Source organism: Seriola aureovittata, chromosome 3 (genome assembly GCF_021018895.1).
Source record: "Seriola aureovittata isolate HTS-2021-v1 ecotype China chromosome 3, ASM2101889v1, whole genome shotgun sequence".
Taxonomy (NCBI): domain Eukaryota; kingdom Metazoa; phylum Chordata; class Actinopteri; order Carangiformes; family Carangidae; genus Seriola; species Seriola aureovittata.
Genome location: NC_079366.1, coordinates 24,201,276 through 24,213,980, shown reverse-complemented (window position 1 = coordinate 24,213,980; position 12,705 = coordinate 24,201,276). Strand labels below are relative to the sequence as shown.

General features: G+C 39.9%; 2 protein-coding genes across 3 annotated transcripts; both read right to left on the bottom strand.

Moving 5' to 3' along the window:
- Positions 1–546: 546 nt before the first annotated feature.
- tnip2 (TNFAIP3 interacting protein 2) lies at positions 547–4,277 on the bottom strand. Of its 2 annotated transcripts, none has more exons than XM_056371933.1 (6): positions 3,479–4,277; positions 2,723–3,025; positions 2,463–2,552; positions 2,048–2,311; positions 1,769–1,885; positions 547–1,642 (listed from the first exon to the last, which is right to left on the bottom strand). In XM_056371933.1, the coding sequence occupies exons 1-6, from the start codon at positions 3,917–3,919 to the stop codon at positions 1,367–1,369; spliced, it is 1,491 nt and encodes a 496-aa protein (XP_056227908.1). In that variant the 5' UTR covers positions 3,920–4,277; the 3' UTR covers positions 547–1,366. The 2 variants fall into 2 exon arrangements, with proteins under 2 accessions (XP_056227908.1, XP_056227907.1); XM_056371932.1 differs by having other exon boundaries at positions 547–1,645; positions 3,479–4,274.
- A 1,077-nt stretch (positions 4,278–5,354) lies between these two features.
- sfrp2 (secreted frizzled-related protein 2) lies at positions 5,355–12,033 on the bottom strand. Its single transcript, XM_056368869.1, has 3 exons — positions 9,797–12,033; positions 9,434–9,514; positions 5,355–9,199 (listed from the first exon to the last, which is right to left on the bottom strand). Exons 1-3 carry the CDS (start codon positions 10,296–10,298, stop codon positions 8,895–8,897), a joined length of 888 nt encoding a protein of 295 aa, XP_056224844.1. The 5' UTR covers positions 10,299–12,033; the 3' UTR covers positions 5,355–8,894.
- Positions 12,034–12,705: the final 672 nt, after the last annotated feature.

Sequence of the window (12,705 nt, the reverse complement as noted above, 5' to 3'; positions counted from 1 at the left end):
CGTTCACTCACACATAAATACCACTGCTGTTTGGCTCCATCTTCTTTATGCTCTGCAACTGCCTACTTCCTTTTAGAAGAGGGGATGTCCAGCTTCCTGTGCTTACTACACCAAACCCATGACAACTGATTCACCAAACAGCACTGTTTGTGTCAAAATGATACTTCACAGCCACTGACTGCAGAATTTTTTTTTTTTTTTTTTGTCACCAACTGATCTGCAGGCAGTTGTTGATGGTTTGGATGTAACTTGAGCTGCCAAACCCCTGTAGTGTTTGCTTCAGCCACACAACAGCTGGGAATCTGGCTGTCACAGTACAGCGTGCCCATTCAGGCAACGCTGGGAAGGGGTTTTCCACTGTGCACAAAAAACACACGTGACATAGATGGACACACAAACACACACTAAAAGACATGCACACAGACTTAGATTAAGTAGCGCCAACATTTTCTTGGTTAGGCTGTGATCTGTGGTTACAGCTTCAGGCTGCAGACTGTCACAAGAATTAAAATATACCACACAGGAATAAACATATTGAAAGCTATAAACAATCTAAACAATCTTTTATTACAAAAATAATGTGCCAGCTTGAGAAAAACAGCACCAGATTTCAGAAAATAAGCATATTGTCAGTTAGAATGCAGTCTTTGCATACACTGTTTCAAAAAGTGGAAATTTTTGATCCCAAAAGTTTACCAGGAAGTAAAATTTCATGGCTTTGGTGAAAAAAATAGGCAACAAAACATTGCACGAAAATCCAATTATATATGCAAAAAGAATAAATATTAATATAATAGTTATATATTTTAAATCTGTTTTAATATATAATTTACAGAACAGAAATATGTAATGTTTAATCAAAAATAAAAACTACTAATAGCACCACATTATCAACTACATGTCTAGGTCCAAAAATAAGAAGCTTATGCATCATGAATCTTTGAATTGTACAATCCTACGATTAGTTTTTGGCTAAATGTCAAGAAAGTGCAACAGGTTTGTAATTTGACACATTGAGGTATATGATATTTGATATATTGCATTGAAATCCTCTTCCCCTCCACAATAATCTCCTGCATTGCCACAGGAGAACACTCAGAACCTGACACTTAAAAGAAAACAACAACAAAAAAAACTATGCAGACTTAGAAAGGCCTGATGAACTCATCTGTTTTGCGACAGGGAACTGTGGATTGTACAGTTTTGCTTCCCTATGTACAAACATTTTAAGTCAGTTGTTTGTAGTCAAGCCTCCCCAAATTGGAAATTCCACTCAGGTTATTTTCTGCCGTGTAGTGCTGCTCATCAGTGTTCATTTACTGTCAGCAAAAAGATAACTGTCTTTTTGAAGTGAGTGTTGTTCTGTTTATAGTTTGGCACACTCTTCCCAATGTTTCAGGTACTCTGCAGTGTCCCTGTCGTTGAACTTGGCCTGGCATAGTGGGCACTGTAACTCTGACTGGCCTGAGCATTCACTCCAGGCGGGGCTCGGTGTGGCTGCTGCAGCTGCAGGCTGCTGCTGTGTCTCAGCAGTGGTCCTCAATAGGTGCTCTGCGTCGTCCTTCTGTCGCCTCGAGGAGATCCTGTGTCCTATGTGCACACGACACATGGGAACCACGTCTCTGTTTTCTCTGCTAGCTCCCTGCTAAAAAAGCATGAGACATGTATGCTGTTAGGATTGCATCAGCCACACATAAGGGAACATGCTCACCGTAAAAGGAAGAGAATGCTATGTAGGCATATAGGTATTGAAGGGCCGTTGTCTCACCTGTTTGTGTAGCTGCTGTTTTAACTGATGAACCTGCTCCTTCAGATCTTGGATCTGGCCCTGTGCTCGCTCTCTATCAGTTCGCTCAGACTTGAAGTCCTCTGTATAGATGAGGACCTGAGGAAGAAAAATAAAACTTTACTCCTTATGTTTCTCTAAAATTAAGTTTAGGTTTGTTAAAAACATCATATGGTACTAGAGCTGTATACAGTAAAATTATACATGTGCACACACTGCGTCAATGTAGAAGATACACTGAGACAATAAAATAGTACTGACCTGCTGCTCCAGTGTCTGGATGCGCTCTTGGTCTTGCCTCCTTGTCTCCTCTCCTTCTCTACCCAGTCTTGCACATTCACTAATCTTCTCCTCCAGTAAGCCATTGAGCCTGGAAATCTCCTGATGAAGCAACCCAGTGCTGACAGAACCCAGCCCAGGCGTCAAGCCCTGCCCAGTGGTCTCCTTCAGCCTCTGACACAAACCTCTGATATAGTCCTCCCTGCTAGAGTCATACTTCTGCCACTGAGAATTCAAACCTTGTACCTAAAAAGGACAAATTATAAAGACACTGTTGGATATATGATTCAACTGATTTTGTATTTAAGCAAATTAGTATTGCACTTATGAGTAATTAAAATATAGCTTATAAAAAAATAAAAAATCATTATTGAGAATAACTTTCTAGTTGACTTACATATGCCACTCGCTGCTTTAGCTGTTTATTCTCCTCCTGAAGTTGGTAGATTTGAGCATTAACACCACTCATGTCAGAGGACTCTGCTGTCTGTGGAAAATGGTGAAGGAAGTTACAGCAGGGTCCTCCAGAACAAAAAGCAGTACTTAACACAACATTTAAAGAAATGTGGGGATGATTTGTAGTGCGTTGAGCTCAAGCTCCACTGCAACAAGTGAACAAAGATACCAGGAGCCCCATGAAGCTGAGGCATCACACACCTCCTTAGGCTTTTGAAGCTGAGCCATCTCCTCCATTTCTCCTTCTCCCTTCTTCTCTTTCTCTAGCCTCGCCAGCAGCTCCTGGCACACCTTCACAGTTGCACCGAGCTGGCCACGGAGCTGGTCAGCCTCTTCCGCCAGGGAGGTGCAGAGGACGGCTCTGGTGGCCTCGGACCGATCCCTCTCCTCCAAGGCCGACCGCAGCCTCTGAATCTCCTGGTCCTTCTCGTGGTCTGGCTGACACCTGACACTCTCCAGCTCCAGTTCCTTCTCTCTGAGCTGCACATTCAGTCTCTGGATCTCCTGGGAGAAGACACGGTGATGAACTGCATGAGCACATTAGTTTGTACTATGTAATCTTTAAGTGCATTTTATTTATTAAAGATGCGATACAACTAAAATTTATTATTCTAATTATTGTTACTGATATTTTCTCTGTTTGATTTTCTTTTAAATCATGAGTATTTGTTTCACTGAGGATGTCACTGAAAATATTCACTAAGATTTTACTATTAATACAACATGAACATCACAATTGCATGCAGGTCAAAACAATAAATCCAGCAGGGTGACAAAAACTTAAAAGTTGACATGTAGACTTAAAGGGTTTTAAAGCTTAGTAGTTCTTGCTGATGGACTTGTGGGTAATGTCCCTTCATTGGACAGACATGCGCCACTATTCTAACTTTTCTCCAACTTCAGGCTCCAGTGTCCACACTCATCCGCAAGGAACAACATGGTAACAATATATTATACCTCTTCTTGTCGAGATGCCTTGAACTCCATATCGTTCCTCTTCTGTTTCAGTTTGCATATTTCTTTACATAAGCTCTCCAGCAAAGACTTGGACGGCCCTATGACCACAGACTCTTTATCTCCCACGGCCATGTAGATCCTCTCATATCTCCCCAGCCTCACTTTCAACTCTGCAATGATATTGTCCTTTACATTTATCTGTTTGTTCAGAAGGTCGATTTCCTGCCGAGTCTCATGATAAAGAGTATTCAGCGTGCTGTAGCTCCGGATTTTGTCTTTCACCATGTCGTTATCCGTGTTCATACTGAAGTTATCCATTGCAAGTTTAGTAGATTTAACAGAAAGATCAACTCTTAATAATCCAACATTTGACACCTCTGTTCCTAGCCCTGTGTCTTTAGAAATGGACCGAGGAAGACGGTTGTCGGAGATTTGGCGCATCAGTGTCGAGAATAATATAACAGTCTAGGGGGATTTCCTAGGGAACTTCCCCACGTACTTTTTTGAGCTTCGTCAATCTGAGCCCTGCCTGCTCTCAAAGATTCATCGTCGACCGTCATTGGGAGGTAAAATGGTTTTATAGCCCGTTGGCACAAATGGTTAAGAACACACATAAACATACATTTTAACTACAGGCTAAAAGGTTTTAAGCTAGGTTCTACCAACGGCTGGGAAAGTAATTCTGGTGCTGCGTTCACTACCCTCGTAAACTCGAACTCTCCAAGCGAGAGACGCAAAGAAGTGCATTTGATTAGCATTAGCAAGTGCTCCTAGAAGAGAGTCGTTTTAGTTTTAGTTTCATAAATTAGACTGGGAAAAAAAAAATTTTAAGTTAAGTTTAAATCCCACCTTAAAGTTTGTCGTTGTGGGCTTAAAGATAATGTAGCCACAAAAAGACCTATAGAAAATGAAGTCCCCTATAGTATTTTGCAATCAGTACAATTCTAAAGCATTAATTTTCCCAAAGGTAGTTTACAGGGTTTTCACGCATCTCGCCCCCTAAACGTCACACCAGGGCATTTCTATTGTCATAGCAAATTCCCCATATAGCCTACGCCTGTCATTATTTTAGGGTTGTTTATCCTCGCCCCACTGGTTTTATTTTTTCCCACAGCCTTGAAGGCATCATGACTGCTGGTTCCTAATACGGATACAACCAGTGTGTGCGTGATTGTATTCTAGCTGTCCAGACTATTACATGATTCATACAGAATGAGTTATGACTGATCATTGGATGGCTCTTAATGATTCTTTTGGGGTATTTTGCTTTCTGAAACTTTGGAAATATCTGTTACTGTAACAAATTACAAATTGACTGCAATATTATAGGATTACTTAGTGCCATTATTACTTAGTGATGCTTTAGTTTTAGCCTATAATTATCACTATTTTTGTAATATGCCTGTGATATCAAGCTGGTGTTTTACATGGGAAAAAGGGTGCAATAATTTACACATCACCTCTCCTATAAGGTGTTAAATTGACTAGTCCACAATTGAAAAAGTTCAATTAAAAATAATTAAATTAGGGCTGCAACAAACTTTTTTCATTATCAGTTGATCTGCAGTTTATGTTTTCCAACTTGGCCTAATTATTCATTTGGTCTATAAAATATCGAAACAAAGAAGTGACCGAGGTGAAGTCTTCAAATGTCAATCCTCTGGGCAGTCCAAAAATATTCCATTTAGAATGACGTCTATAAAAGTAAATTCATTCATTCATTTATTAATTCAAAAGAAAAAAAAAGGAATAAGGATAAGATCACCAACAGACCTCACCCTTCTTGATGCTGCAATTTGTATTAGGCTACACATTAGTTTGACATGTATAGTACAGTAACATTATTACAACATTTGTAATGTAGCCTATGCAGGCTTATGCATGGAAGAAGTATTCAACTGCTTTAATGGTTGTGCACAATGTTCCAAGTCAATACTGAAGATATTGTATATTGTTGATTTGCTATAAGTTGCATTTTGGTTTTGTCGCTTGTTATAGTGGAGATCATTTTAATTAGTGTTTGTAGTTTAATCAGTACTGCTTTGTATTTTACCAAGTGATCATATGTTTTGAATGTATAATGTTGGTCAGTACCTACTAGCAATAGCTCTGTCAAAACAAATGCAGTGAAGAAGAACACATGTATTGCCTTTTGCAGGAACTTTAAACACAATACACATTTCCTAATACATATAAGCCTCTTGTTAATACTAAAGCTACTTGGCAAAACTCCTTTAGGATTGGACCCTGACCAACAAGAACACTTTACTTCTGAGGCTTGGCAGGTCAAAATGAAACCCCTGTCTAGACTGTAGGAGTAGGGTTAAGGCTTTTAGGCAGGCATACAAGAGGCTTCGTCAGTTCCATTGGCCAGTGGGGAGTCCCAGGTATTTCTGGGTCAATCATGCTATAATGTCACATGAAATCTGTTGGTGACTCATTGAAGTCACATGGTAGTCATGTGACAGTTCAAGGTGTAAAGTGGTATAGAAACCATGTAGAAGAAGTGAATGTGAGGACAGTGTTTTAAGTCACTGATACTTTAAGTCTTTTTGGCAATACCAGCTACAGTTCACTTTCATTGCAGCACCAGTGAGGAACCTGAATGTGGTGTTCTTTCCTCATGAGAGGAAATCATTTAGACTGTAGATTACAACTCATCTCTTTTGGTTCACACCTTGATTCATATAACAACCCTCAGCAGCTCATGTGCCAGTGTGATTCACCTTGAGAGGTGAAATGTCTGGGACTCCCCATCAATTGGCAGAGCTGATGAAACCCTAAAACACGTGGGGAAATCTACTCACACAGTCCAGTGGACTGATTCATTTTGACATGTCAGTACAGTCGTAGTCATCAAGGTAGCACAATACCTGGATGAATGAGAAGAATCTAGAGATACATACTGCGGACGTACTCCACATCACTCAGTGGATGGCCCCAAGTAGTTTGTTATAGTGAAACGATTAGTTGACAGAAAATTCATCACCACGATTAAATCATTTAAGTAATTCTGAGGTTAAGTTGCAGACTTCTTCCACCTTCTCAAATGTCAGAATTGTATGCATTTCTGGTTTATATCCTTATGGATGCTTTGAGATTTAGACTGTTGGTGACAGAAACAAGCCGTTTGAAGATGTAAATCGCTAGATTAAGTCGTATAGTCTGTCTGTTTCAGATCTAACATTGTGCCTGTTTTTCTTAAGTAAAGACTTTGTATATGGAATTTATCAAAATAAAAGTTACGAAGAGCATCACCCAAACAAAACAGCAAGAGAGCACTCGTGTTTAAAAGTAGGACATAAGAAGTAAACTTAAGAGCAAAGATGATATGTGGAATATTTTAAAAAGCATTGGGCCTTGCAGTACAATAATTTCCCCACAGTAATCGAAGTAGTGAAAAACAAATGAGTATCAGGAACAAAACAGGTGTCACATTTCTTAGATGTTTCTCAGAAATGCATGGTCAAAACGAAAGAAAATAAAGGCATGTCTATAAGCAAGCATGAAAACACTACATTCAATATGACTGCATGACAGATCTTTTTAAGCATTATAACCCCCACTTAAGTTAAATAATGGTGCAAATATTTTAGATGAAAAAACTGTAAATAGTCATCCTTAGACACAGTGCTAAATGCCACAAAAGGATCTGTCTGCAGTTACCATTGACTTCCACTAGATGGTGGCATTTAATAATACATTCTGTAGATTTTTTTTTTCCATCTTCTAACTACGGTCATCAGGATTTTTTTTTTAACTCCTCTTTTATTCATGAGTATATTGGTTTCCTGCTGATAGTCAAATGTGAACTTGACCTCTAAATGATAGGATATCTTATTTTTAGAACTCAACACTCCGTTCATGAGTAATTTCAAAACGTGTTGTTGGCAGCTTTTAATAGCTGGAAACTTTATACAAGAATAAAAGATAGTATTTGATATTTACACAGTAATACTTTCAAAAAAATACTTTACAATGCACACATACACACTGCCACATGGTTATTTGCGCTTATCAAGTTACTGCTCATCAAATCAACACTATCAACCATAACTCAGATATTCAGCGTTAATACAATTTGTGTTACTCATAAAACAACAGGATGAAGATGCAAACCAAAACTTTACATAAAAGTTTAAATGACATGTGAAAGTCTGGAGTAGAAAAATATTTGTTTTATCATACTGTGGTAGAAAAGTATGCAGTTGCTCAGGCCTATAAAAGTTTTATCAAGAATAATCAATTGTTGAACAGGAAGAGAATATAGCCAGCTATCTCTCATTTTTGCTTGAGAAAACGGTAGGAATACAAAAACACGAACATTATTTTGTCTTTGAACATCACACTACACACACGGGGAATCACAGCTTCACTCGGTATGCACCACACACAATGACTCCATCTTTGTAACTGTGTCTGTAGAACTAGGACAGAAATGAGTTTTGATACCATATTAAGGAAGACTCCCTCAAAATATCCCGCAGAACTCTTAAAAATCTTAATACTTGAATTGTGAAGTCCTGTCTCAAGCAGTCAGGGCCTTCGACTCTTTTAATGTAAGTTGTTTTTTAATAGGAGTTTTTAATAAAGCCTGACCACTGCCCTAAACAAATTCTGCCGAGAATTTAACCCTGTTTGAGGCCCCTTCAAAGAAGGTAGAAAAACCTTACATTCTGATAACGGAAGAGAAAAGAAAAGTATCTTAAAGTATGATAAACTACATCTGCAGGATGTAACTGTAGGCCACATCTGCCAATGATTATTAGAGTCAGTCATTTTTAATCCTGGATTCAAAGCGCTGCTAGTTTTCACTCTAATCATGTAATTAGTGACTCGTCTGTACCTGGGACACCAGCTGAGTGCAATTAACTGCATTAATTAATGAGGTGACAGCAAAAAAGACAGCTCCCAGGGAAGACACTTGAAAACTGGCCACTAGGGGGCGGTCAGTGCAAAACGAACAAGAGTGAATGGATGAAAGTCACAGAATCTCACATAACTGTACCGTTAGGGACTTCTCTTTCTGTATTTATTTACCTTTGTGTTTGCACCAGATATAATTGGTGTTTTTAGCAACCAAATGTTGGCTTTTAAAATATTTTGATTAATGTAGTTTGAGTGTATTGGGGCATAGCACCTTTCGGAAACTGAAAATCCATAAAATTTACAGTGGAGAGTCAAATAAATGCAAGCTATTTCAGCCATGCAACCCTATGTGTGCCCCATATCACCTTGTTTTTAAGATTTAGGATATTAATGATAAACCAATGGAAGACACATGGCCAAGGAAACATCTTTGCTGGGCTCTATAGAAAGATATATTTGACTGCAAACCAATCATGAAAATTTGAACGGGGAAGAGCTCAACTGAACTTTATCTTCAACAGTAACACATGCAGTTTTTTTTCCCTTCCTAGCACTGCAGCTTGCGGATACTGCGGGAAATCCTCTTAAACTCACGCTGGCCCTTCTGCCAGCGCTTCAGAGAGGTGATGACCAGATGGCCGTCCATCTTCTGGCCCATGACCAGGTAGGCAGCGTTGATGTCATTCATCTCCTCACAGATGCACTGCAGGCCATCCTTCAGCCACAGCACAGTCTTCCTCAGGTCATGCTCAGTCACGCCGTTCAGCTTGTAGATGGTCTTGCTCTTGGTCTCCGGCACTATCTTGGTGTCACCGTTGATGTAGGAGATCTCCTTGACTTTGATCTTCAGAGCTTAAAGCATGCAGCAGAGAGAGGGTTGGGGAGTGGAACACAAATATTGTATGCAGATCATCCTTTTTGACATGTGCTAATGAAAGCCATCTGTATTTACATGTGGTTTGGTGCTAAAATGCAAGAGAAATCTTGGTCACAATACACACACCCCTCCCTCCCTTGACCTCTTTGGGCCCCTGAGCTTCACCTTAGGAACTACTGCTTTAATAAAATGAGTGGGCGCGTACTTACCAAAGTCATTCTTACACAGATTGTCAACAATTTCGTTGTCATTTTCATCTGTTTCCTTGCAAGCATCGCACACTCTGGGCACTATAACAAACAAATTAGACTGAATTAACAAATCATTGCTTAGCAGTTATAAGCCTGTCAGACTAAACATGTCATGCACAAGTGAATATCACTTGAGCAGTACAGTGCAGGACACATGAGTTAATAAACTGAATAAAAAAATCATGCTGTTCACACATTCATTTTTTGAAACAGTAAAAGTCCATACATGATCTATTATTAGTTATGTGCCACTAAGTGAATTTGGCATTTATGCGCAGGACTTGGGAATGGTTAGTTTGCCTACATTAGACAAAACCTCACCTTCTTTGGTGACTGGCACAAAGTTGTCGATGCCTGCAGGTGGTATGCACAGGTCATTGTCTAGAGGGAAACGGTCGCAGTCCAACATCTTTGGCCAGGGGAAGCCAAACGCGGACATCACGGGCGCGCAGCCGTTCTTGACGCTCTCGCACAGAGACCTGCACGGCTGTATGGGCTCGTCCAAGTCATCCAGACACACGGGAGCGAAAAGGGAGCAGAGGAACTTTCTCGTGTCGGGGTGACATTGCTTCTGGACCAGCGGGATCCAAGACGAAGCTTGCTGCAGAACTTCGTTCATGGTTTCGTGTCCGAGCAGGTTCGGGAGGCGCATCTCCGTGTACTCTATGTCGTGGCACAGGAGGAGGTTTGCAGGAATTGGCTTACAGTTATTCTTTTTGTAGAATAACTCATGCTGGCCAAAATTGTATAATCCGTGAATGGCTTCCGTGCAGGGTATTGCTATCACCCACAACAACGCCACTGTTGAGATGAGGGCTCTCATTTTGCTTGCGCGTAAAAGTTGTAAAAATATGAACACAGGAGCTTAATCAGGGGCTGTTGAGCATCAGTCGGCGTGGATGGAGCTTGTGTCAGTGGCCAGCCCCTACTGTACCAAGAGGTTTTTCTTCCAGGCATGTCTGGGTGGAGTCTGTTTATTGTGCGTAAAGACCGCTTCTCTATTCAGCACACTGGGTTTCCTCATATCAGGTGAAACTTGTGGATACATTTGTCTCCCAAGTCTAAGAAAAACGCCCAAATTCTCACTTGTCGCTCCTCAGGGTCTGAGAGACATTTCTCATTTATAATTATAGCTCATAGTATTTTATCACCCGTCATTTTTTTTTTTTTTTTTTTTTAACAATTTCCCTTACTATTTCATCTTCTGCCCTTCATGGAAATCATAACAAAACGTGTCTGACAAGTTTTCCTCATTACGCCCAAATCAACAGAAATATATCCTGAGTGATCCTTTAACTTGCTGCTTTTTAGGCCCACGCTGTAAATAGTTTGGAAATGTTGTCAGTGGGGGCATTTAGCTCTGTTCAGTGGAGCGTTAATTTTCCATCATTAGGAGTATAGTGGTGAAATCCTCTGGGCATGTCTGCAGGTTCATACCACATGATGAAATATTGTTCGCCCTGGTGTGAGAGAGGGAGACCTCCACTCAGCATACCCAGGGGTGAAACCAAATCTGCCTCCTCCTGCTCTGCAGCTCTGGCTCCTATCCGCTCTCAGACCCCCTTGAGCTATACAGTCTGGTCTGCAGACAAGCAGTGTGGTTCTTCTCAGGCTTGACCTTCCTCTTGGTGAAACAAGTGAGCACTTCAATCTTGGATGTAAAGTAAAAGCCTTGAGGAACTCCATGCTAAAAGGGTCAGTTCACCCAAATTACGAAAGAATATTTTCCCATATGGCCCGTGTTGTTTCAAGATATGCGGATATTTTTGCTCTCACTTACCCAGACTTAGAGATATGTTGCTGAGATTTCTGCTGCCACCCCAGTACAATAGAGCTAAATTGAATTTATGTTGCACCTACAGCAATATGTTTTTTTTCTCCAAGAGGCAATGAATGTGCAAAAAATTACTGTGCAAAGTGGCACATGTGGATTCCAGTATTGTCTCTCAGAACCTCCTGCCTTCTGCACTCAGCAGCTCCTTCGATCACTCAAAAAGGTTATGAGTCATTTGTTTTAAAAATGTGGAGAAAAAGAAGTGTTTGAATTGAAAACACAGTTGCAGTTTATTTGCTCTGAATTAAACTTGTCATTAAAGTTTATAGCCCTACATGTGCCAAGCTTTTTTTTTTTTTTAAGCAGAACCGAACAAAGAGGATATTTTGGCAAAAGGTCCCACTTCATTTGATTTTTTTTTTTCCGTACGAAAACAAGACAGAACCTATAACAATTTGGGTGAACCTGGCATGTATAAATAGTGTTTCATGAATAAAGTGCTGCACCCTCAAATTAGGTGTTACATTGTGTTGCCACTGGAGATACAGTGAGTGTTTCCCAACCCCAGAACAAAGGAGTCTGAAGATGCCCCATAGTGACTCATGAATCCATATTACTCACTTCCAGGACCTGATTAGACCTACTGTACAGGAGAGCAAAGCAACAGTGGAGGACACGTGTTGTAACTGCTGACTGATTCAACAATGTGCTTTACTTACCTGGAATTTTATTGTTATTCTCTCAGCCATAGATCTCTTGTTGTTGTTGTTGTTCAAAAACTAATAAAAACACACAAATGAGATGCTGTTGCACTGAGTGGTATGTTTCTTCAACACAATTAATAATGAATGTATTTTATTTAGAGCAAAGTGCTGTAAATACTCACTGTTACACCAAATGTATATAAATCCGCCCCTTAAAGTAGTCCCCCAAAAATGCACAATTTACCCCTGTTGAGTAACATTTGCTAAAATCTACAGTGCCCGGCTGTTTTAGGACGCTACGTTGCCTTTTTATGGAATGAAACTATATTTTTGTACCTTCACATAGAATGAATGGGTCTGGGACTGAGTGCAACAGACACGAAAGGGAAGTGAGAAAGACTAAAGCATTGTTGTTGTTTGGGAAATTACTTAGCCTCTTTTAAAAATGAAACTATATATTTGTGATCGTTAAGAGGAAATGAGCTTGGGGAATTTGGAAATTAATGCGAGATAGACGAATGTAGTGTTAGTTTTGGTCTCATGATCTCATTATTTGTTGACAAAAATATGGAAGAACAGCCTTATCCTTTAATTTTGCAATCTTGTCTCCTAGAAATAATGTTTATATATTACTAAATTGCTTTCCCAATTATGTTAAGGTGAGGTGAATGTATATTGCTTCCTGGATGTCTTTAAAATATCTCAAGATTAATTGCATGAAGAGCCAGGGACTTAACTGGGTTAAGGTTTAA